Source organism: Salvelinus namaycush, chromosome 27 (genome assembly GCF_016432855.1).
Source record: "Salvelinus namaycush isolate Seneca chromosome 27, SaNama_1.0, whole genome shotgun sequence".
Classification (NCBI taxonomy): Eukaryota; Metazoa; Chordata; class Actinopteri; order Salmoniformes; family Salmonidae; genus Salvelinus; species Salvelinus namaycush.
Window position 1 is genome coordinate 23,562,289 of NC_052333.1, and position 22,555 is coordinate 23,584,843.

The 22,555-nt window shown below is 45.5% G+C and overlaps 1 protein-coding gene across 2 annotated transcripts in view; it reads left to right on the forward strand.

Annotated features, from left to right (window-relative positions):
* The window catches only part of LOC120022477 (protein Jumonji-like), a 92,433-nt gene extending 79,271 nt beyond the window's left edge, over positions 1 to 13,162 (forward strand). For both annotated transcript variants that reach the window (XM_038966395.1, XM_038966397.1), the window contains 11 exons: positions 1,856 to 3,044; positions 3,659 to 4,173; positions 5,142 to 5,234; positions 5,392 to 5,510; positions 5,629 to 5,699; positions 5,814 to 5,928; positions 6,848 to 7,136; positions 9,207 to 9,337; positions 9,644 to 9,827; positions 10,198 to 10,305; positions 11,028 to 13,162. In XM_038966395.1, coding sequence (XP_038822323.1) covers positions 1,856 to 3,044; positions 3,659 to 4,173; positions 5,142 to 5,234; positions 5,392 to 5,510; positions 5,629 to 5,699; positions 5,814 to 5,928; positions 6,848 to 7,136; positions 9,207 to 9,337; positions 9,644 to 9,827; positions 10,198 to 10,305; positions 11,028 to 11,210 — 2,997 coding nt within the window. In that variant the 3' untranslated portion in view covers positions 11,211 to 13,162. The remainder of the gene's footprint in view (positions 1 to 1,855; positions 3,045 to 3,658; positions 4,174 to 5,141; positions 5,235 to 5,391; positions 5,511 to 5,628; positions 5,700 to 5,813; positions 5,929 to 6,847; positions 7,137 to 9,206; positions 9,338 to 9,643; positions 9,828 to 10,197; positions 10,306 to 11,027) is intronic.
* Positions 13,163 to 22,555: the final 9,393 nt, after the last annotated feature.

The following is a 22,555-nucleotide window of genomic DNA, read 5'->3' on the forward strand; positions in this document are numbered from 1 at the left end:
CCTTTTTCTCATGGCAACGGGACACATCTTGCTGCTGTGATTGCACACTACGGTATTTCGCCTAACAGATATGGGAGTTGATCAATGTTAGATTTTTTTTTTTTATATATATATATTCGTTGTGGGTCCATAGGATCTGTGGGAAATGTGTACCTCCTAAGGTGGTCATACATTTGGCAGGCGGCTAGGAAGTGCAGCTCAGTTTCCACCTCATTTTGTGGGCAGTGTGCACGAAGCCTGTCTTCTCTTGAGAGCCAGGTCTGCCTATGGCGGCCTCTCTCAATAGCAATGGATTTTCTTAATTTTGGGTCAGTCACTGTGCTCAAATATGCTCTGTTTTTGTTGGTTGATTCTTTCCAGTGTCAATTAGTTATATTTTTGCCTTTTCATCATTTGGTTGGGTCAAATTGTGTTGCTGTCCTGGGGCTCTGTGGGGTCTTTGTGAACAGCCCCAGAACCAGCTGGCTGAGGGGCCTCTTTTCTAGGTGGATCTCTCTGTAGGTGAGGGCTTTGTGTTGGAATGTGTAGGCATTCTGTGTGTCTCTCTCTGTTGCCTCTCTCGCTGTCAACTCCCCTCTCTCTCTCCCCTCCCTTCTCCCCCCTCTCGCTCTCCATCCTTCCTTCTCTGTATTTTTCCACTGTTGGAGTGGAAGTGGACAGGATTGATGAAGGGGGTCACATTTCACTCCCCTTATCTTTTAATAGCCTCTCTTTGTGTTGGCTGCACCTGATAGGAATACAATACAGCTGCGGCCCTGCTTCAAACGCAGCCGTCAAGCCTGCTGTCACCTCCCTCTGGCACCTCGCTGGTTCGATAACGCCATCCTCTCATCTCCTCTGCATAGTTCGCTTACAGCAGGATGCTTCAGTAGGGCTACTAGGTTCACTTACAACAGGGTGCTACTTAAACTGAGGGATGCAGTGGGAAGAACAGCAGAGCAGCTAGTGGGGTCTAAGCAGAAAGCTGGTGTCCAGCTGCCAGAAACCCCAATGTATCCGTCCCAGAGTCTCAGTCCAGACATCCCCTCTGTTTTGACTACACACACCGTTTCCATTTTACTACACACACACATGTATATTAACATGAATGAAGTTTGTTCCTGTTCATGTTGATGCTAGTCTGTATCATGTTCTGGGGAGGGTGGTTTAGGGGCAGCACTAAAACTAGGGCAAGTAAACAACATGACGGGAGAGAGGGAACTGAGAGAAGGAGTCGACTCTGCTTCTTCCGCTGGTGGGTCTGGGTGGCTTCATTCCCCCAGCGGCCATTGGCCAGTGAGGTCCCCGGCGTAACCCAAACTACCTACATTAGAGCTCACATGTTCAGCAGGGGTTCTCAGATCTGCAACAAAAAAAAACGTATTTTCGCCATTTTAAAGAGCTTAAAGAAACCATACCAAATAAAACTGTCTTTCTGCTGGGATGGGGTTTCAAGTAGTAACCCATTTTATGTAGTGTTTTGTACATACAGCAGTTGGCTCTGAAGTGAACCTCACTCTTCATGTTAGGGCCGGGATGGCTTTTTCATCTGTTGTTGAAGCTGATTGATCTGTTTTTTGCCCTGTGAGAAGAGTGTTTGTTTATAACTAGCTGATTTGAAAGTACAGCAACCCTGTATAGGCTTTAATGAATGGCAGCAATTTCTGCATAGCATTTAGTTCTAACCCTAACTCTTTACTTTTTTATAGATGTTTCAGCGTGTTAATGTTTGCTTGGAGTTTTTACTTCAATGTGAAGCTCCAGCTCCTGAGAGTGTGTGTTAGTGCAGGGATTCTGTGTTCTATGTTGCTGCACTACAGTATGTGAATAAACAACTCCATGTTTCTGGTCTCTCTCTCTTGCCTCCCACTCTCAGGTCTCTAAAGTGAACGGAGTCACACGGGCGTCCCAGACAGGCATGCACACGGCCGGTGCCAAAAAAACGAAAGACTTCAGACTGCCGTCCAAAACTGTGAATGGCCTCGTCACATACACCAAAGGAAAACGAGAACTGGTGAAGAAAACCAAACTGAACAAGCGCAAACACAGCACTGCTGCTACCCATAGAGCCCATAGCAACAATCGCCACCACAACCACCTCCAGCGCCACCAGCGACTCCCCCTCTCCAACTCAGGAAAAGCCCAGAATAGCAAAGCAAAAACAAGCAAACAGGTGCTATTATCCAATGGGGTGCACAAGGTGACCAACGGGGGCGGAGTGCGCCTCAACGGGCACCTCTGTGCCAAGCAGGAGGTGGGCAGGCAGGGGCGTGAGGGACTGAGGAACTCCAAGCGGAGGCTGGAGGTGGCGGTGGCTGCCATCGGGGCGGTGGCTGACTCCCAGGGTAAGTTGGTCGTCCTGGAGACTAACCGCAACCGTAAGAAGACCAAACAGAACCATAGCAGCCCTCTGGAGACACGCAGTAAGAAAGCATGTCAGGGCAAGGCCTCGGTCCCTAACGGACACATCGTCATGGAAACCACCCCTCCCCCCTCCCTGCTAGCCCCACCCCCTCCCTCCACACCACTAGCCAATCCAGAGCCAGGGCGTCAGCGGCCCAAGCGAGCGTCAGCCGGCAAGTTGATGTTCATCAGACAAGCACAGCACCGGGCGCAGGCTGCCTCTAACCCTAACCACACCCTTAACCGCTCAACTACCTCAGAGTCCCCTGGCCACACCCCCGGGCATACCCCTCACAAACCAGCAGAGCCCCGACCTGACAGGGAGTGGGAAAGGGAGAAGGAGAGGGCGGAGAGGAGCAGGGCGAGCTGGGCAGCGTTGGGTGAGGCACCAGAGTTCAGTCCCACCCAGCGGGAGTTCCAGGACCCCCTGGTGTACCTGGACTCTGTGCGGGAGGGGGCGGAGCCCTGCGGACTGTGTCGGGTGGTTCCCCCGGCTGACTGGCGCCCAGAGTGCAAACTGAACGATGAGATGCGCTTTGTGACCCAGGTGCAGCGCATCCACAAGCTAGGCCGTCGCTGGGGCCCTAACGTACAGAGGCTAGCCTGCATCAAGAAGCACCTCAAATCTCAGGGCATCACCATGGAAGACCCACCACTCATCGGTGAGTCTAACTCAGACTGTCCCTACTTTACCAGCAACACAACCCTAACACTGGTCATCAGTTAGTCAGACACACTCACGTAGGCTGGACGACTGTCGCAAAACGGACCTCTTTAGCAAACATCACAAAAATTGGGTATCAACAGTATTGACAATCCAATAAAATGTTTGTTGCATTCCACCAACCGTATCTGGTATTTATACTGTGAGGTCAATATGAATGTTCAGATGTGGCCTGTATGTCTGAGACAATAAAACTATACCCAGCAGCTTGTCTGTCACTTTAGATCTCTCACTCAGCAGCTTGATGTGTTTTAAACAGCCTCTAGCCCAGTCAGTCTATATGGCTGAAATAAATGTTTACTGAATCGGTTTGAGAATACGGCCGATGTAGTGCTATCATACTACTGCACTGTTGGAGCTAGGAACACAAGAATTTCGCTACACCCGCAATAACATCTGCTAAATATTTGTATGTGACCAATTTGATTAGATCATTACTGTAGGAGTGTTAAACTCACGGCCATAGACCCTAACCCATCTCTCTCTCCCCAGTCGGCTGTGGGTTTAGGGTTAACTCTATCTGACCCCATAGATCTGTCTCTTTCCCCCCAGGTGGCTGCGAGGTGGACCTGGCTCGGTTCTTCCAGCTGATTAATGACATGGGCGGCATGCAGCAGGTTATGGACCTGAAGAAGTGGAGTAAACTGGCTGATCTGCTGCGGATCCCCAAGTCAGCGCAGGACCGTCTAGCCAAGCTGCAGGAGTCCTACCTCCAGTACCTGCTGTCCTATGACTCTCTGTCCCTAGAGGAGCACCGACGCCTGGAGAGGGAGGTGCTGCAGGAGAAGGAGGGCCTGGAGCGTCGCAGGGGGCCCCTGGAGGGCCACACAGACAGGAGCCTGACCCTGCCACGCTACGAGCCCAAGAACGGGCTGGCCGGCAGTCTGGTGCAGCACAGCAACGGTCAGCTGTGCAGCCGGCTGAAGGAGCTGGACAGTCAGCAGCTCAAGGTGGGACGCCGGAGGCTGTTCTCTCAGGAAAAGAGGAATGGGGAAATGACACAGCAGGAGGAAGATGAGGATGAGGAGAAGGGGGTTCTCAGTGACCAGCACAAGTGTATTTACAAGGTGATGCAAGGGCAACAACTTTGCACATCCTTTTTAAATGAGTGTTTTTGTTCATTACTCTCATGCTCTGCTCATGCTACAAGAGGAAGGGAAACCTGGTAGTGTAGCTCCAGTCTTCCTGTTTGTCTGCCAGCTCTGTTGTTCTAGCTGATGGAATGTAGGTCAGTGCTGAGCTGGGTGAAATGGACCCACAGACAGCAGGCCACTGCCTCTCTACTCAACATCGTTCTGCTCTGCCTCTGTTACCCCTGCCCAAACATTGAGAGAGAGACACACACACACACACACACACACACACACACACACACACACACACACACACACACACACACACACACACACACACACACACACACACACACACACACCACAGCTTCGTGAACCAGATGTTGCCCCTGCTGCTCTTCTCATGGAAGAGCCTGAGTGTGATGTTGTGCATGTTGTTTCTAACTGTCTCCTTCCTCTGAACCTGCTGCATGTCTGATCATGACATCTCAAACACTGTTCTACTCTGGATTCCATTTCAATCTTTTCCCTCTTTTTCTTGTAACCAAATCCCCAACACAAGCAGACCCATGAGATGTGAGTTCAGTACAGTAACCTAGCTCTCACATAGAAGAGGGGTGAGGAGAGGGTGTCTTTCAGCGGGGTATTAAATCCAGGGACGGTACAGGCAGATTTATAGACTCAACACCCCTCCATTCTGAGGAGGTGTCCCGGTGAAGGTTCATATTAACTACAGTCAAGCTCGGAAACTTTCAGGACAGACATGCAGCTGCAGAGACTTGCAATACAGTACACTGAGGTCATCTAGTCTTTCCTTTCATTTTTCATTGCAGAATTATGCCCTGGTGGTATGTATATGTTTCTCTTCAAGGCTCGTCTATAGGATGGCGTTTGCGTTTACTGGGTACCTGACTTTGTTTGATGCTAGCTGTACTATCCTGATGTGGCTTCTCTTGTTGCAGGGGAAATCTGTATCTCTCACCAACTTCTTCAGGATAGCCAGGAACACCATGATCATGTGCTTTAACAAAGAGCCTGGGGCTGCTGAGGTCGAGGTAAGAATGGAACTAGTCTCAATCCCTACTGGCTTCATGTAGAGGTCAGCTCACTACTGTAGCATGCCATTGACCTCCATTTATTAGTCACTGTACATTTTGTTTTGTTCAGTACGCAGATGTATCTATCACTTCTCCTATTTGTCTTCCTTTACAGCAGGAATACTGGAGGATAGTGGAGCAGAGGCACTGCCATGTGGCAGTGCATTATGGGAAAGTGGACACCAACACACACGGAAGTGGCTTCCCCGTGGGAAAGTCAGAGCCATTTTCTAAGTAAGAAAACCCAATGTCATCACACCCTAAACACAGTAATACGTGGCGTAATAACCATAGAGTTAAAAATATATCTCTTGACTGGCCACTGTGTTAATGACTGTTCTCTCTGTTTCAGACATGGATGGAACCTCACTGTCCTCCCTAATAATTCTGGATCCATTCTGCGGCATCTTGGAGCTGTGCCCGGTGAGATTTCTAACCCGTCATCCTCACCCCTGAGGCACACGTCTTTCTGAGACAATGTGATGCCTGTTGTGGTGTCTGCTATGTTAAAATGGACTTTTCTCTCTCTCCCCGTAGGGGTCACCATTCCTTGGCTGAACATTGGCATGGTCTTTTCTACCTCATGCTGGTCTCGAGACCAAAACCGCCTTCCATACATTGATTACTTACACACTGGTGCTGACTGCATTTGGTAAGTATCCCAACATGACCACCTCTGGGTTTCTCTTTCTCCTCACAGGTACATGTGTACTGTACAAGGACATTACAAAGATGTGTGGTTTTTCCTAAGGTGACATGGAATATGTGATATAAAGCATAATGCCATTGATAACTCGGATCAGACTTGTAATTAGCTGATCAAATTCCACCTTCATTGAACACACGCCAGTCTTTTGAAAATATGTAGAGCCACAGGCTGTGTTGTGTATTGACCTGTTATGAAGGCAATGTTTAATCTCTTTGCATTAGCCCAACTTGAATGTAATGGTAATGAAGGGTTTGAGAAAGGGCAGTGGCTGTAGACATCCACCAGCCCAACCCTCCCTCCCCATGTGTGCTACCTGCCCATTGGTGGTGACACAGGTGAGTAGAAATGTGCTAGGAGGTTCCTGAGATGAAGGCAAGTCATAATCATCATAATTGACTGCCTGCTATCTTGAAGTATGAATGTTCCACTCATCTTTTCATTGTGTTTGCATGTCCTAGAGTTACAGGAAGGGCTAGACAGTCTAACGGCATGTCCTAAAGATACAGGAAGTGCTAATTTGGGATGCACTAGGACAAGCATAAGTCTGTTACACTATTGGACTTAGTTGTCCAGTGAGTCTGTTTAAAAAGAGGTCTCATTCTATTATGCATTCAAGGTCCTCCATTTGACAGATGAAACCACAGACGGACAGAACTCTACAGGCTATGATCTCCACAGGAAAGCCACCTCTTTAGGATCTCATTCTCGTTCTCAATCTTCTCTCTAACCTTTTGAGGCAGAGCATAAGCACAGACTTAACTCTGACTGTTCAAAGCTGAGGGGTTACACAGCACAGCTGATGTCCAGCATAACACACACACACTCTTGCATGAGCTTGATTGGTTCTTTCTCGCCCTACCAGGTATTCTGTTCCTGCTGAGGAGAAGGTGAAGCTTGACAAGGTGGTTCACACACTGCTGCAGGCCAACGGGACCCCCGGGCTGGAGATGCTGGAGAAGAACATCATGATCTCTCCAGAGGTGCTTTGTCGAGAGGGTATCAAGGTCCACCGCACCGTCCAGCAGAGCGGTCAGTTTGTGGTCTGCTTCCCCGGGACCTTTGTGTCCAAGGTCTGCTGTGGCTACAGTGTGTCGGAAACCGTGCATTTTGCCACCCCCCAGTGGATGAACCTGGGATATGAGGCTGCTAAGGTGAGTCTGAAGCCGGAGCTGCCACCCTGTGGCCATTTAGAGACATAGCTCATTGTCTACCACAGTATATCTATTTATTTAGATTTAACCTCTCTAGGGTATGTGGGATGGTAGCGTCCCACCTCGTCAACAGCCAGTGAAACTGCAGGGCGCCAAATTCAAAACAACAGAAAGCCCATAATTTAAATTCCTCAAACATACAAGTATTTTACATCATTTTAAAGATACACTTGTTGTAAATCCAGCCACAGTGTCCGATTTCAAAAAGGTTTTACGACGAAAGCACACCAAACGATTATGTTAGGTATGAGCCAAGTCACAGAAAAAGACAGCCATTTTTCCAGCCAAAGAGAGGAGTAACAAAAAGCAGAAATAGAGATAAAATGAATCACTAACCTTTGATGATCTTCATCAGATGACACTCATAGGACTTCATGTTACACAATACATGTATGTTTTGTTCGGTAAAGTTCATATTTATATCGAAAAATCTGAGTTTAGGCGGGACGCTACTGTCTCACTTGGCAAAAAGCCAGATAAAATGCAGAGCGCCAAATTCAAATTAATTACTATGAAAATTACTATAAAAATCGAACTTTCATTAAATCACACATGAAAGATACCAAATTAAAGCTACACTGGTTGTGAATCCAGCCAACATGTCAGAATTCAAATAGGCTTTTCGGCGAAAGCAAACGATGCTATTATCTGAGGATAGCATAATAGTAAACAAAGACAGAGAAGCATATTTCAACCCTGCAGGCGCGACACAAAACGCAGAAATAAAATAAAAATATAATTCATGCCTTACCTTTGACGAGCTTCTGTTGGCACTCCAATATGTCCCATAAACATCACAAATGGTCCTTTTGTTCGATTAATTCCGTCGATATATATCCAAAATGTCCATTTATTTGGCGCGTTTGATCCAGAAAAACACCGGTTCCAACTTGCTCAAACGTGACTACAAAATATCTCAAAGGTTACCTGTAAACTTTGCAAAAAAAATTCAAACTACTTTTGTAATACAACTTTAGGTATTTTTTTAACGGTAATAATCGATCAAATTGAAGACAGGATGATCTGTGTTCAATACAGGATTAAAACCAACTATAGCTAGCTTTCTGGTCACGCGCTTCTATCTAACAGGACACTTCAAGTGACTCTCGTTCAAGATGGCCGTACTTCTTCATTACACAAAGGAATAACCTCAACCAATTTCTCAAGACTGTTGACATCCAGTGGAAGCGGTAGGAACTGCAAGCAGGTCCCTTAGAAATCTGTTTTCCCAATGAAAACGCATTGAAAAGAGTGACCTAAAAAAAAAAAATCTGAATGGTTTGTCCTCGGGGTTTCGCCTGCTAAATAAGTTCTGTTATACTCACAGACATGATTCAAACAGTTTTAGAAACTTCCGAGTGTTTTCTATCCAAATCTACTTATACTATGCATATCTTATCTTCTGGGGATGAGTAGCTGGCAGTTTAATTTGGACATGCTTTTAATCCAAAATTCCGAATGCTGCCCCCTACCCTAGAGAAGTTAACCAGGCAAGTCAGTTAAGAACAAATTCTTATTTTACAATGACGGCCTACCACGGCCTAACCCAGACAACGCTGGGCCAATTGTGTGCCGCCCTATGGGACTCCAGATCACAGCCGGTTGTGATATAGCCCGGGATCGAACCAGGGTCTGTATTAACGCCTCTAGCACTTGAGATGCAGTGCCTTAGACCGCTGCGCCACTCGGGAGCACTAGCCTAACCCTGTTCCTGGAGAGCTACTGCGTCCTGTAGGTTTTGGCTTCAAATGTAATTTAGCACACCTGATTCTAATAGGTGGTTAATAAGATTAATCCGGTTAGTTACAACTGGGGTTGGAGCGGAAACCTACAGGAGGTTATTGTAGCTTTCCAGGAACAGGGTTGGGCAGCACTGCGCTACAGTCTATGCAGGTTTTTTCCCCTGTTGATTAGTGTAGTGTCATATGTAATCTGGTTGATACAAAAGGCTGTAGGATATTCTGTCAAAGTTCTGTGTTAACGCAGTGTCTCTCTGCCTTCCCACTGTAGGACCTGAAATGCCGGCACATAGCCAAACCCTTCTCCATGGAGAAGTTACTCTATCAGATCGCCACGGCCGAATCCAAACGCGAGAACGGGCACATTCTGACTACGATCTCCGCTCTTCTCAAAGACCTCAGGTCGGTAGCCATGGAAACCGGGCACATCAAAACATGGATGCTGTTACGGCCTCATTCTTCATCCTCTGTTGCCTGCCAGTATGATCAAAGACATAGCTCAGTCTAACTGTGGTCAAAGCCATGTTGAAAATACCCCAAAATCTTCTGTTTCAAATACACTCCATGATTTAATGGATGGGCTTAGTGTCTACATCAGGGCGGAAAGACCTTTAGATAATACAGCAAACCGTTAATACTGAGCTTTAATCACAACGTTGTGAATTGTCGTGTTCTGAATCACTGAGTTGTGTTGCTCCGCTCTAATAGGAACATAGAGATGAGACAACGGCAGGAACTGTACGAGGCAGGGCTTCTGTCCTCTGCCCGCTACGGAACACATGATAACAGCCTGGTGCCCGGTGATGGACGCAAGAAACCCAGGAAGTGGCTGGCGCTGGAGTCGTCAGAGAGACGCTGCCAGACTTGCCAACACCTCTGCTACCTGTCCATGGTGAGAGCTGGCCCATGGGGAATAGTGCTAGGGTTAGGGCTGGGTTATGGAGAATAGTGTTAATTTGGGTTGGGACTAGAGCTGGTGCTGGGCAAGGGTGAATGTAGTTAACCACTCCATGTACGGGGCGGCAAGTAACCTAGCGGATAAGAGCGTTGGGCCAGTAACCAAAAGGTTGCTGGTTCGAATCCATAAGCTGACTAGGTGACAAATCTGTCCATGTGCTCTTGAGCAAGGCACTTAACCCTAATTGCTCCTGTGCGTCGCTCTGGATAAGAGCGTCAGCTAAATGGTTTAAATGTAAAGATGAATTTAGTTTACCATTCCATGAAAAGATGTGTTGAATTCTGAGTTATGATGTCCATCCCAGGTGGTCCAGGAGAATGAAAACGTAGTCTTCTGTTTGGAGTGTGCTTTGAGATACGTGGAGAATCACAAGTCCTGCAGAGGCCTCAAGATGATGTATCGTTACGATGAGGTAAGATTCCATCCCAGCAAACCTGGAACATTCCCAGGACATTAGCTAAAATTCCCATTAAGGGCTCTATTCAATTTATCGCTGAAGCGTTACAGATTGCGCGATGGAAAATGATCATAACATTTCTGATTGAGCCATCGTATGCAGCATTTAACGTGAATACTGTCTCTGCCACCGTGGGAACATTGCCTTTAAATTGGGCTTTAAGGCTGAACTTCCAGGATACGGATTGAATAGAGGCTTAAGTTCTGATTCGGTTTCTATCGAACATTATGATGAAAACATTCTTAATGTTTTAGATAAAATGTTTTTAATGTTTTAAATGAAATATGCTTGGAATGTCTTCCTAACATTCACAAAAATGTTGTGCACAACATCTGTAACAACCCGCACAGAACAATCCCCTAAGTTTCTTACGTTTTCAGGTAATGTAATAACTACATGTGTTCTGGGAATGGTCTTGCAATCAGGTGAATGTTTTATACAAAAATTGTATCATCATCAGCACAACTGGACTGTTTTTGTGTTATTCGAACTTTTTTGGAACAATTTTGGTTTGCTGGGATGACCCGCTCTTATCTGAGTAGAATTGATCAGAACCTTCAACAGCGGAGTGGTGTAACATGCAATGTTTGGATACATATGATATTTGTTAATTTCTAGTGTAGTGTTCATTATAACGCATATGTTCTGTCTGATCCCTCGTGCCTTCGCCCCCCCAGGAGCAGATCAACAGCTTGGTGAAGCAGGTGTGTGGCAAGGTCCTGGGGAAGACGACTGAGAAATGTAACGGTGCAAGCCCCATCAAACCACCACCTAAACGCGGACCCCGGAAGAGAGAGACCGTGGAGGTGTCCCTGTCCCGCCTCTCCTCCTCCCACCTGTCTCCCGCAGCCGTCACATGAGGAAGTTAACACCGCCCACTGCCCCTCCATCTTAGTTTGGAGAATCACTGTTGTCCTTTTTTTAAAGAAAGAAAAAATATAATGCCCCAAATCTCCCACGCAACCTTACTATGACGAACTACCCCACCCACCCCCTTAGTATGGCAAACTTGTGAAAACAAGCAGTCTTTTTTTGCACTAGCACGGAAAATGTTTTTTCAGTTTCTTCTTTGGGGGCGGGGTGTTAGCATTAATTGAAACGTTCACAGGTAAATGTTGTGCCCCTTTCACTGCCCCCCCACCCCATGTGTGCAGTCAGACCCATCGCCATCTGTCACTCAACTGTGAACAAAGGGACGAATGGAGAAGGTGCTCCTTTTTTCATTTTATTGAAATGACACAAGTAGAACCCAAAGTTTTCTCTCATCTTTAGTTTTTGAAGATGAGTTGTTTTTATTCTCCTCCTCTGCCTGCAGAAGCTCCTGTTGTTCAGGGCCTGTTGCTCCCTAACCCACACCAGGTAAAACTTGAAAGGCAGATGTGTTTTGGCTGGCTTGTTTTATTTGGGATTTTAGCTTTGATTTTAGATTTTGAGAAAGTCTTCTGTGTTTATTTTGTCGTCGTTGTTTCCTTTTTCTTTGTTACTTGTGGAACTAGTGGTGCCATGGCTGTATGTCAGAAACACAGCCTGGGGTGCCGTGGCTGTATGTCAAACGGACCACGGTGCCATGGCTGTATGTCAGAAATACAGACCTAGGTGCCGCTGGTCTCTGTCTCTGTAGTAGGAGGGAGGCCTCCTTCGCTAGCAAGTGAAAACTGTGCCTGATACTCAACAAAGAGATACATTGTTTTTGGTGCTGTTGGTTATTATTACTGTATAACAATACAAAAGAAAGGTGGGGTGCTGGCTAACTGCTAGCCCCCTTCCTCTCCCATAGGGTTAGGGTTCTAGGCTCTCCTCTCCCATAGGGTTAGGGTTCTAGGCTCTCCTCTCCCATAGGGTTAGGGTTCTAGGCTCTCCTCTTCTCGATGTGCAATCATGTTAACATTCCATTCTTCCAGTCCTACTGTTTCATCTGTACCAGTAAACATTAATAATTTTATTTTCTATTTTGATTGTGTTTTTGTTCTGATGTGCGAGTAGAGTCACTAGTCAAAGGGTGTGAAATGTGAAATATGGAAATCCAAGTTTGTTTGTTTTTTGGTGTGTATTTTAGGTTTCTCCCTTTTTCAGATGTATTATGAATTATTTTAGCAGAAGGTCCAACACAACATACATTTTTGTACATAATCCTGTAAATGTCTTTAAATACTCAAGCCTTTTCTGGGGTGAAGGAAGGAAAATGATACCTCTAAAGGTATTACAGGAAGCAAGGGAGGAAGTGCTTGATGAAGAAAAGCCTTACGTTTCAGTTTCTTCATCTGTGTGAGTTTGATGCTTACAGGGTTGCTCTGGTTACGTGTATACATTTTAAGTGCTGCTTACATCACTAAGACAAAGATATGGAGTAGCTATGGCCCCCTATTTGTATTTTTTTTTTTTTTTCAGCTTTACTTTTTTAAAGAAAAGGGAAAATATGTTCACAAAAATGTACTGAAAATTCAACAATGTAGTAGCTCCTCATGTTGCACTGAGCTTGCCAGTGGTGGCTGACAAGGTGATCCTATTATCCAGTTTGTTGGTTGTTGTTGTCCTTTACAGAAGACTGAACTGTTTTAGGAATATTTAATGAAAACCAAGTCGGTCGTTTTCAACAAAAAAGTGGTTGTCATGGCTTGCAATGTATTTTATTCAGATTTCTTTGCAATTTTCTTTTTCTACAGTATAAACTATTGCTCACGGTCTGGCAAGTTAATTTATTAGCACTGCATCTCCATCTTTCCTTCCACTTGGAAAGAGTTCATGTTGGTTATATTGCCAGTTTTTTACTTTTGCAGTTTGTACTAAAGGTTTAATAAAAACGTACAGACAATTCACTGTCTTTTCTTTTGAACCTGCGTGTCTGTCGTTGTGGTGTTCTGAAGATGTGATGTTAAAAAAACTAACTAGCCATTACAAATAAGTATACTCTCCATGTCTAGGGGTCCAAGCCTGACTAACTGGTCCATAACCTGATATAAATGTGTGAAACAAGGGTAAGTGGACAGATGTCTGTAATGTACCCAGGAAACGACGTACTGTCCAGGGCGAGTTCTGTCCTGACTCTCTAGACGGCCAGCCCTACCAGACCATTTAAGTTCAAATGGTCAAAACAAAACAAAAATGGAAATATCTCAAAGGTGTAATAACAAAAAGGTGTCAAACCAACACTGTAAGACCCCACCAGACCGAGAGGCTACTTAGTTTACCTCTCACTCTGCAATAACCTGCCAATCACCCACACCTGTGAGCGATTACTCCATTAGCAGGCCGTGCTGGCGCGTCAAGCAACTGTATGATATGATTCTATATAACCATGTTATGAAAACATATGCAGGTGTGTGCAATGGCCTCTAGTAAAGAAAATAAACCGTGAATGTACGTAGCGCTCGTCTGCGGTGGCGCCGGTCGGCTGTCCCTGTGTTCAAAGGGTTCAGGCTGGGTTATAAATCAACAGACTAGTGGAGCGGTACTATGAAACGGTTGTTCTATTCCAGTTTCATTTCATTCTGAAATAGCACTAAGGGATCAGTATGAGAAATGGCAGTACAAGGGGGTGAAATGTTTATTACCAATTCAAGAGATTTGGGGGGGAATAATACTGTAACCACACAATGTCCAACGTGGAATTATTTCTTTACAAAACGGATGAAAATACAGTGAACATAAATGATGCATCTCTTCCATGCATCCAGTGCATAGCAACCAGTCCTCGCAGGGGTTTGGGCTGTTCAGTGTCTTCACTTCTACCCTGGCCCTTACGTGGCCTGTGAGCTGCTGTCCTCAGTGTTTAAGTGTCTGGTTTCTGGGTGGGGGCAGTGGCTGGAGCAGTGGCCTCCCTGCTAGGCCTGTGTTGGGGGGAACCTCTATCTCGTATGATTGCACCCCGACAGGACAGTGGATGCGGTCCTCCCTACCCCCTTCATCCTCCCTGGCCTTAGTGTCCTGGCTGTCAGTGGAGGAGAGGGAGGACAGCTTGTGTCTTAGCTCAGCCTGGGTGGGAACCTGCAGTGTGATCTCTGTGGTTATTGACTCCACGTCTGGACCTGAGAGACAGAGGGAAGTTTTGTGCAGTGCCCAAGAACTAATCAAAGTATGAAGTTGCTGTTTACTGTGCATGTTTGTTTACAAATGTATGTGTGTCTGTGTCATACCCAGCATGGGCGAGGCAACGCTGTTGTCCTCTCCCCCAGAGTGGAGGAAGACGTCAAGGCTCTCATGGTCGGCCATGTTCATCAGGTCCATCTGCTCCAGCATGTCTACGTTCACCTCCATGGATGAAAAGCTGCCTATTGGCCCTGATCAGCAAGACACAGGTGTTAGTCACCAACGCATACAGAACTTCACCAAGAATGCAACGGCAAGGGGCTGAGTCCAGGAAGAGCCTTAAAGCCTTTTTGTTTTAAAACTCAAAGAAATAAAAAGCCAAAATCATTTACTGCTTTTGGCAAATATATTTATATTTGAACCCACAAAATCTTGCATGCTAGCTAACTGACTATTCTTCTGGGTGTGAAAGTGGCTAAATCTGAATGAACAGAAACCGCAGATTCAGCGCCTACTCACCACAACCCCCCCCCCCACCCAAACCTTCAGATTATTCAAACACAACCTTCAAGAAATCATGTTCCATCAAAAGAGCTGATCTTCATCTGAATAATTGTTTTAATCAATCCTCACTGACTTACCAGAAACCCTGAAATTGTTCTAGGTTGATGTCTGTAGGGTTCTATCATGTCTAAATTGATTCCAGCCTGGTGTCTGTGGTTCAATCCTGTTTTAAATTATTCCAGGAGGTGTCTATGGTTCTATCCTGTTTTAAATTATTCCAGGTGGTGTCTGTTCAATCAATGTCCTGGATTCATCACCTTGCAGGAACAGTACCTGTTGTAATAACTGTGTTAAGATCACGTGGTGCATGCATTACAAACACACAGTGCACTGTGAAGGATGATTGACAGCTGAGGCGGCATACCTCAAGGATACGAGGAGAGCAGGGCAGGACAGCAGGTTGGGGCAGAGTAAAGAGAGAGGGAACTGTTATTAGCCAGCCACGCACACACATGCACGCACACACATGGTGTTTTTCCAATGAGACTTACTCCCACACCAGTGGGTCGCCAGTGTTTTATCTTAATGTAAGCTGTTGTTTTTCCATCAAGTGTGACACTAAAGACTTGTGGTGAGCAAAATCAACAATGTCTGCATCATTCAAATCTGTTGTTTTGTGAGAAGGTGCAGGTCCTCCGGAGCCATGGCCCAGTGTAAAACAGATTCCGGCCCATGTAGATCGAAACAAAAAAATCTGAACCTTTTGGGTAAAACACTGGGGTAAATCCTTATTGGAAATGTACCAGTACACACACACACACACACACCATCTGTCACTGTGACCATACTTCTCCATTGAAGATGATAAGGCGTTAAGGTGGGTCTCTCACCTCTCCTCTCAGCGATCTGCAGGTAGCCGGTGGACAGGTACTGATCCATGTCTTGCTGGAATGCCTCTTCAAAGAACTTCTGCCTCTCCTTCAGATTCACCAGGGCAGGCTCCACCTCCTTTGGCTTCACCTGAGGAGGCTCCGCCTCGTTCACCTGGGGTGGCACCTTATCCGCTACACAGGGCCGAGATATTTACATTTTTCATTTAAATGTCCAATGCAGCCATTTTTTATCTCACTAGCAAATCATTTCTGGGTAAAAATGAAGTACCCTTCTGTGATTTTATTTTCAATAAAAATTGTCAAAAATAAACAAAAATAGCTTCTTAGCAAAAAACAATTTCTCGAACAATTTCTCAAACAAGAATTTTGCTAGGACTTTCCAGGAGTGGTCTGAGTGGGGAGGGGAAAACTGAAAGCTAGCTGTTATTGGCAGAGAGGTTTGGAACTGATTTGTATTGGTCTAGTCACCAGGCAGGCCAAAACTCCATCCCACCAAAACAGGCAAACATTTCAGGCGGTCTTTTCAAACAGCTCATACATTGAAAGGGCATTATCATAATTTTCTCAATTTCACAGTGTTATTCCAACCTCATATTATGGAAATATATATATAAAACACAAGAAAATCAAGTTTTTGCCTGCACTGAGCTTTTAACAGCTAAACTCAAATAACAATGAATGATTACCGGCATTGATTACAGGTGGTTACTAGCGTGGATTACAGGTGTGTACAGCATCCCATATACATTATTGTAGCTCTGTTGCATGATACAAAATGCTGTGATATCAGTTGCCCTAGAGCTTGAGCCTTTGAAAACCAACTGACTGTGTCTGGATGATGACAGAGCCTACTGACCATCTCTGTCTGTCTGGATGATGTCAGAGCCTACTGACCATCTCTGTCTGTCTGGATGATGTCAGAGCCTACTGACCATCTCTGTCTGTCTGGATGATGACAGAGCCTACTGACCATCTCTGTCTGTCTGGATGATGACAGAGCCTACTGACCATCTCTGTCTGTCTGGATGATGACAGAGCCTACTGACCATCTCTGTCTGTCTGGATGATGACAGAGCCTACTGACCATCTCTGTCTGTCTGGATGATGACAGAGCCTACTGACCATCTCTGTCTGTCTGGATGATGACAGAGCCTGGAGATTTAGACGACACAGTGTCACTTCAGCTAACTGTTTCTCTCAGACGGGGAGAGTCCGTTATATAAGAACGATCTAAGTCACGAAAGGGAGAGAGACTGGGATAGATAGAGTGGGAGAAAGAGAAAGAAAGAGAGCAGGTACAGTTGACGTCCCCAATATCAGCAGCTGTCCCCAGTCTCTCCCCCTTTCTTTCTTTAGCTTCCCCTCTTTCTCTCCATCACTCACTGTTGCCCTTCCACTCTTTCTCTCCATCACTCACTGTTGCCCTTCCACTCTTTCTCTCCATCACTCACTGTTGCCCTTCCACTCTTTCTCTCCATCACTCACTGTTGCCCTTCCACTCTTTATCTCCATCACTCACTGTTGCCCTTCCACTCTTTCTCTCCATCACTCACTGTTGCCCTTCCACTCTTTATCTCCATCACTCACTGTTGCCCTTCCACTCTTTCTCTCCATCACTCACTGTTGCCCTTCCACTCTTTATCTCCATCACTCACTGTTGCCCTTCCACTCTTTCTCTCCATCACTCACTGTTGCCCTTCCACTCTTTATCTCCATCACTCACTGTTGCCCTTCCACTCTTTATCTCCATCACTCACTGTTGCCCTTCCTCTCTTTATCTCCATCACTCACTGTTGCCCTTCCACTCTTTCTCTCCATCACTCACTGTTGCCCTTCCACTCTTTATCTCCATCACTCACTGTTGCCCTTCCACTCTTTCTCTCCATCACTCACTGTTGCCCTTCCACTCTTTCTCTCCATCACTCACTGTTGCCCTTCCACTCTTTATCTCCATCACTCACTGTTGCCCTTCCACTCTTTATCTCCATCACTCACTGTTTCCCTTCCACTCTTTATCTCCATCACTCACTGTTGCCCTTCCACTCTTTATCTCCATCACTCACTGTTGCCCTTCCACTCTTTATCTCCATCACTCACTGTTGCCCTTCCACTCTTTATCTCCATCACTCACTGTTGCCCTTCCACTCTTTATCTCCATCACTCACTGTTGCCCTTCCACTCTTTATCTCCATCACTCACTGTTGCCCTTCCACTCTTTATCTCCATCACTCACTGTTGCCCTTCCACTCTTTCTCTCCATCACTCACTGTTGCCCTTCCACTCTTTATCTCCATCACTCACTGTTGCCCTTCCACTCTTTATCTCCATCACTCACTGTTGCCCTTCCACTCTTTATCTCCATCACTCACTGTTGCCCTTCCACTCTTTATCTTTGTATGTGTGCTGCTGAGTGTGGTTGGTGTGTGTGTGTACAGTATTTGAGTGTCTGTGATTTTTTTTATTTGCGAGTGTGTTTGTGTGCCTGTGTACGTGCATATGTGTGTGTGTGTTGTGCTTTGTTTGAGGATGAATTAAAGGTAATGGGGTTCCTAAGGGACTCCAGTGTGTTTCATTGCTGTGGTTAGTTGGCTTCGACTTTGTTAACCCTGAGAAATAAAGATATTCTGCCCTTGTAGAATGTGTCTCCACTCGACTTGACATAGTAAAATTGCGCATGTTGTAAAAATGAAATGAGTCATATATACTGTGCCAAGATGATTGAATCATGTCCCGGACCTGCTGTTTTCGACTCTCTCTCTCTCTCTCTCTCTCTCTCTCTCTCTCTCTCTCTCTCTCTCTCTCTCTCTCTCTCTCTCTCTCTCTCTCTCTCTCGACCTCTCGACCTCTCGACCTCTCGACCTCTCCCGACCTCTCTCGACCTCTGAATGCTCGACTATGAAAGCCAACTGATATTTACTCCTGAGGTAGTGACCTGTTGCACCCTCTACAACCACTGTGATTATTATCTATGAACATTTGAACATCTTGAAGAACGATCTGGCCTTAATGGCCATGTACTCTTATAATCTCCCCCCGGCACAGCCAGAACAGGATTGGCCACCCTTCAGAGCCTGGCTCCTCTTTAGGTTTTTTTCTAGGTTCCTTTCTTCTATATCTGCATTGCTTGCTTGCTGTTTTGGGGTTTTCGCCTGAGTTTCTGTATAAGCACTTTGTGAGAATCTGCTGATGAAAAAAGGGCTTAATAAATACTTTTGATTGATTGCTCATGTATGTGCTATCAAATAAAATATTTGTATGTTAACTGATGAAGAAATCTGTATTTATAGACATTAGTTGTTACTACATAACAACTCTTAATGGGTTGTAATCAGAATGGATGACCAAGGTTCACTTACAAAGCACACAGTGCATTCGGAAAGTATTTAGACCCCTTGAATTTTTACACATTTTGTTACGTTAAAGCCTTATTCTAAAATTTATTAAATTGTTTTTTCCCCTCATCAGTCTACACACAATACCCCATAATGACACAGAAAAAACAGGTTTTTAGAAAGGTTTGCAAATAAAGAAAAAAGAAATGGGAATATTACTCAGTACTTTGTTGAGGCACCTTTGGCAGAGATTACAGCCTCGAGTCTTAGGTGTGACGCTACAAGCTTGGCACACCTTTATTTGGAGAGTTTCTTCCATTCTTCTCTGCAGATCTTCTCAAGCTCTGTCAGGTTGGATGGGGAGCGCCGCAGCACAGCTATTTTCAGGTCTCTCCAGAGATGTTCGATCAGGTTCATGTCCGGGCTCTGGCTGGGCCACTCAAAGACAGTCAGAGACTTGTCCCGAAGCCACTCCTGCGTTGTCTTGGCTGTGTGCTTAGGGTCGCTGTCCTGTTGGAAGGTGAACCTTCGCCCCAGTCTGAGGTCCTGGGGGCTCTGGAGCAGATTTTCATCAATGATCTCATTGTACTTTGCGTCATTTATCTTTCCTTTGATCCTGACTAGTCTCCCAGTCCCTGCCGCTGAAAAACATCCCACAGCATGATGCTGCCACCACCATGCTTCACCGTAGGGATGGTGCCAGGTTTCCCCCAGATGTGACGCTTGGCATTCTGGCCAATGAGTTAAATTTTGGTTTCATCAGACCAGATAATTTTGTTTCTCATGGTCTGAGAGTCTTTAGGTACCTTTTGGAAAACTCCAAGCGGGCTGTCATGTGCCTTTTACTGAGGACTGGCTTCCGTCTAGCCACTCGAACATAAAGACCTGATTGGTGGAGTGCTGCGGAGATGTTTGTACTTCTGGGTTCTTCCATCTCCACAGAGGAACTCTGGAGCTCTGTCAGAGTGACCATCGGGTTCTTGGTCACTTCCCTGACCAAGGCCTTTCTTCCCAATTGCTCAGTTTGGCCGGGAGGCTAACTCTAGGAAGAGTCTTGGTGGTTCCAAATTTCTTCAATTTAAGAATGATGGAGGCCACTGTGTTCTTGGGGACCTTCAATGCAGCAGACATTTTTGAGTACCCTTCCCCAGATCTGTGCCTCAACACAATCCGGTCTCAGAGCTCTACAGGAAATTCCTTTGACCTCATGGCTTGGTTTTTGCTCTGACTTGCACTGTCAACTGTGGGACCTTATATAGACAGGTGTGTGCTTTTCCAAATCATGTCCAATCAATTAAATGTAATTGTAGAAACAAGGATGATCAATGATACATTTGCAAACATCTCTAAAAACCTGTTTTCGCTTTGTCATGATGGGGTATTGTGTGTAGATTGAGTGAAAACCTTGATTTAATCAATTTTAGAATAAGGCTGTAATGTAACAAAATATGGAAAAGCCAATGGGTCTGAATACTTTCCGAAGGCACTGTATAGGCAGTAAAATTATATTAGTATTCTGTGAGAAGGTTTTGGCTGGGCCTCTATGAAACTGGACATCATTATCTGATTGCAGGTCTCCATTTAGAGTGTTGCCAGACTACACAATCGAGCTGTCTCGTCCAGCCCAATAGTGGAAAGTAGGCTAATGCAAGCACATCCCACCACAGAGACAACAGATTAGCAATAAACACCATTCACGAGGACACATTACTCACAATACAGAACAATGCTGTCAATTTCCCTCCCTTATTCATCTGAAACGCATCAGCTCAAATTATTGTCTATTATTAGAGTTTTAAAAATGCATATAAATAATGCATATAATTTGGTTCTTGTAAACTCATCATCTTAAAGGATTGTCTACTCTGAAATGAATTTGTTTATGCATGGTTAAAAATAAGATGTACTAGCGGCCTGATGAACCTCACATTCTTGACAGTTGTAGCAGTGCATTTATGCAATGTTACTTTTAGATTGCAGGTATCTTTCTCACAAGTGTTCAGATTTCCAGCAAGGCAGTAGCCAACATGAAAATAACTTACGCTGTTAATAGTAAAGGATCAGTAAGCAGTAGTGGAGAGTTAGAAGTAAAGGATCAGTAAGCAGTAGTGGAGAGTTAGAAGTAAAGGATCAGTAAGCAGTAGTGGAGAGTTAGAAGTAAAAGATCAGTAAGTAGTAGTGGAGAGTTAGAAGTAAAGGATCAGTAAGCAGTAGTGGAGAGTTAGAAGTAAAAGATCAGTAAGCAGTAGTGGAGAGTTAGAAGTAAAGGATCAGTAAGCAGTAGTGGAGAGTTAGAAGTAAAGGATCAGTAAGCAGTAGTGGAGAGTTAGAAGTAAAAGATCAGTAAGTAGTAGTGGAGAGTTCGTATGGGTTAGGGTTAGTGATTGAGGCTAGAGTTGAACTGGGATGTGGACATGAAACTAGGGTTAGGGTTGTGGTTGAGACAAGCGTTAGAGTTAAACTGGGATGTGGGCATGAAACTAGGGTTAGGGTTGTGGTTGAGACAAGCGTTAGGGTTAAACTGGGATGTGGGCATGAAGCTAGGGTTAAGGGTTGTGGTTGAGACTAGGGTTAGGGTTGAACGGGGATGTGGACATGAAGCTAGGGTTAAGGGTTGTGGTTGAGACAAGGGTTAGGGTTGAACCGGGATGTGGGCATGAAGCTAGGGTTAAGGGTTGTGGTTGAGACTAGAGTTAGGGTTGAACGGGGATGTGGACATGAAGCTAGGGTTAAGGGTTGTGGTTGAGACAAGGGTTAGGATTGAACGGGGATGTGGACATGAAGCTAGGGTTAAGGGTTGTGGTTGAGACAAGGGTTAGGGTTGAACCGGGATGTGGACATGAAGCTAGGGTTAAGGGTTGTGGTTGAGACAAGGGTTAGGGTTGAACGGGGATGTGGGCATGAAACTAGGGTTAGGGTTGTGGTTGAGACAAGCGTTAGGGTTAAACTGGGATGTGGGCATGAAGCTAGGGTTAAGGGTTGTGGTTGAGACTAGGGTTAGGGTTGAACGGGGATGTGGACATGAAGCTAGGGTTAAGGGTTGTGGTTGAGACAAGGGTTAGGGTTGAACCGGGATGTGGACATGAAGCTAGGGTTAAGGGTTGTGGTTGAGACTAGAGTTAGGGTTGAACGGGGATGTGGACATGAAGCTAGGGTAAGGGTTGTGGTTGAGACAAGGGTTAGGGTTGAACGGGGATGTGGACATGAAGCTAGGGTTAAGGGTTGTGGTTGAGACAAGGGTTAGGGTTGAACGGGGATGTGGACATGAAGCTAGGGTTAAGGGTTGTGGTTGAGACAAGGGTTAGGGTTGAACGGGGATGTGGACATGAAGCTAGGGTTAAGGGTTGTGGTTGAGACAAGGGTTAGGGTTGAACCGGGATGTGGACATGAAGCTAGGGTTAAGGGTTGTGGTTGAGACAAGGGTTAGGGTTGAACGGGGATGTGGACATG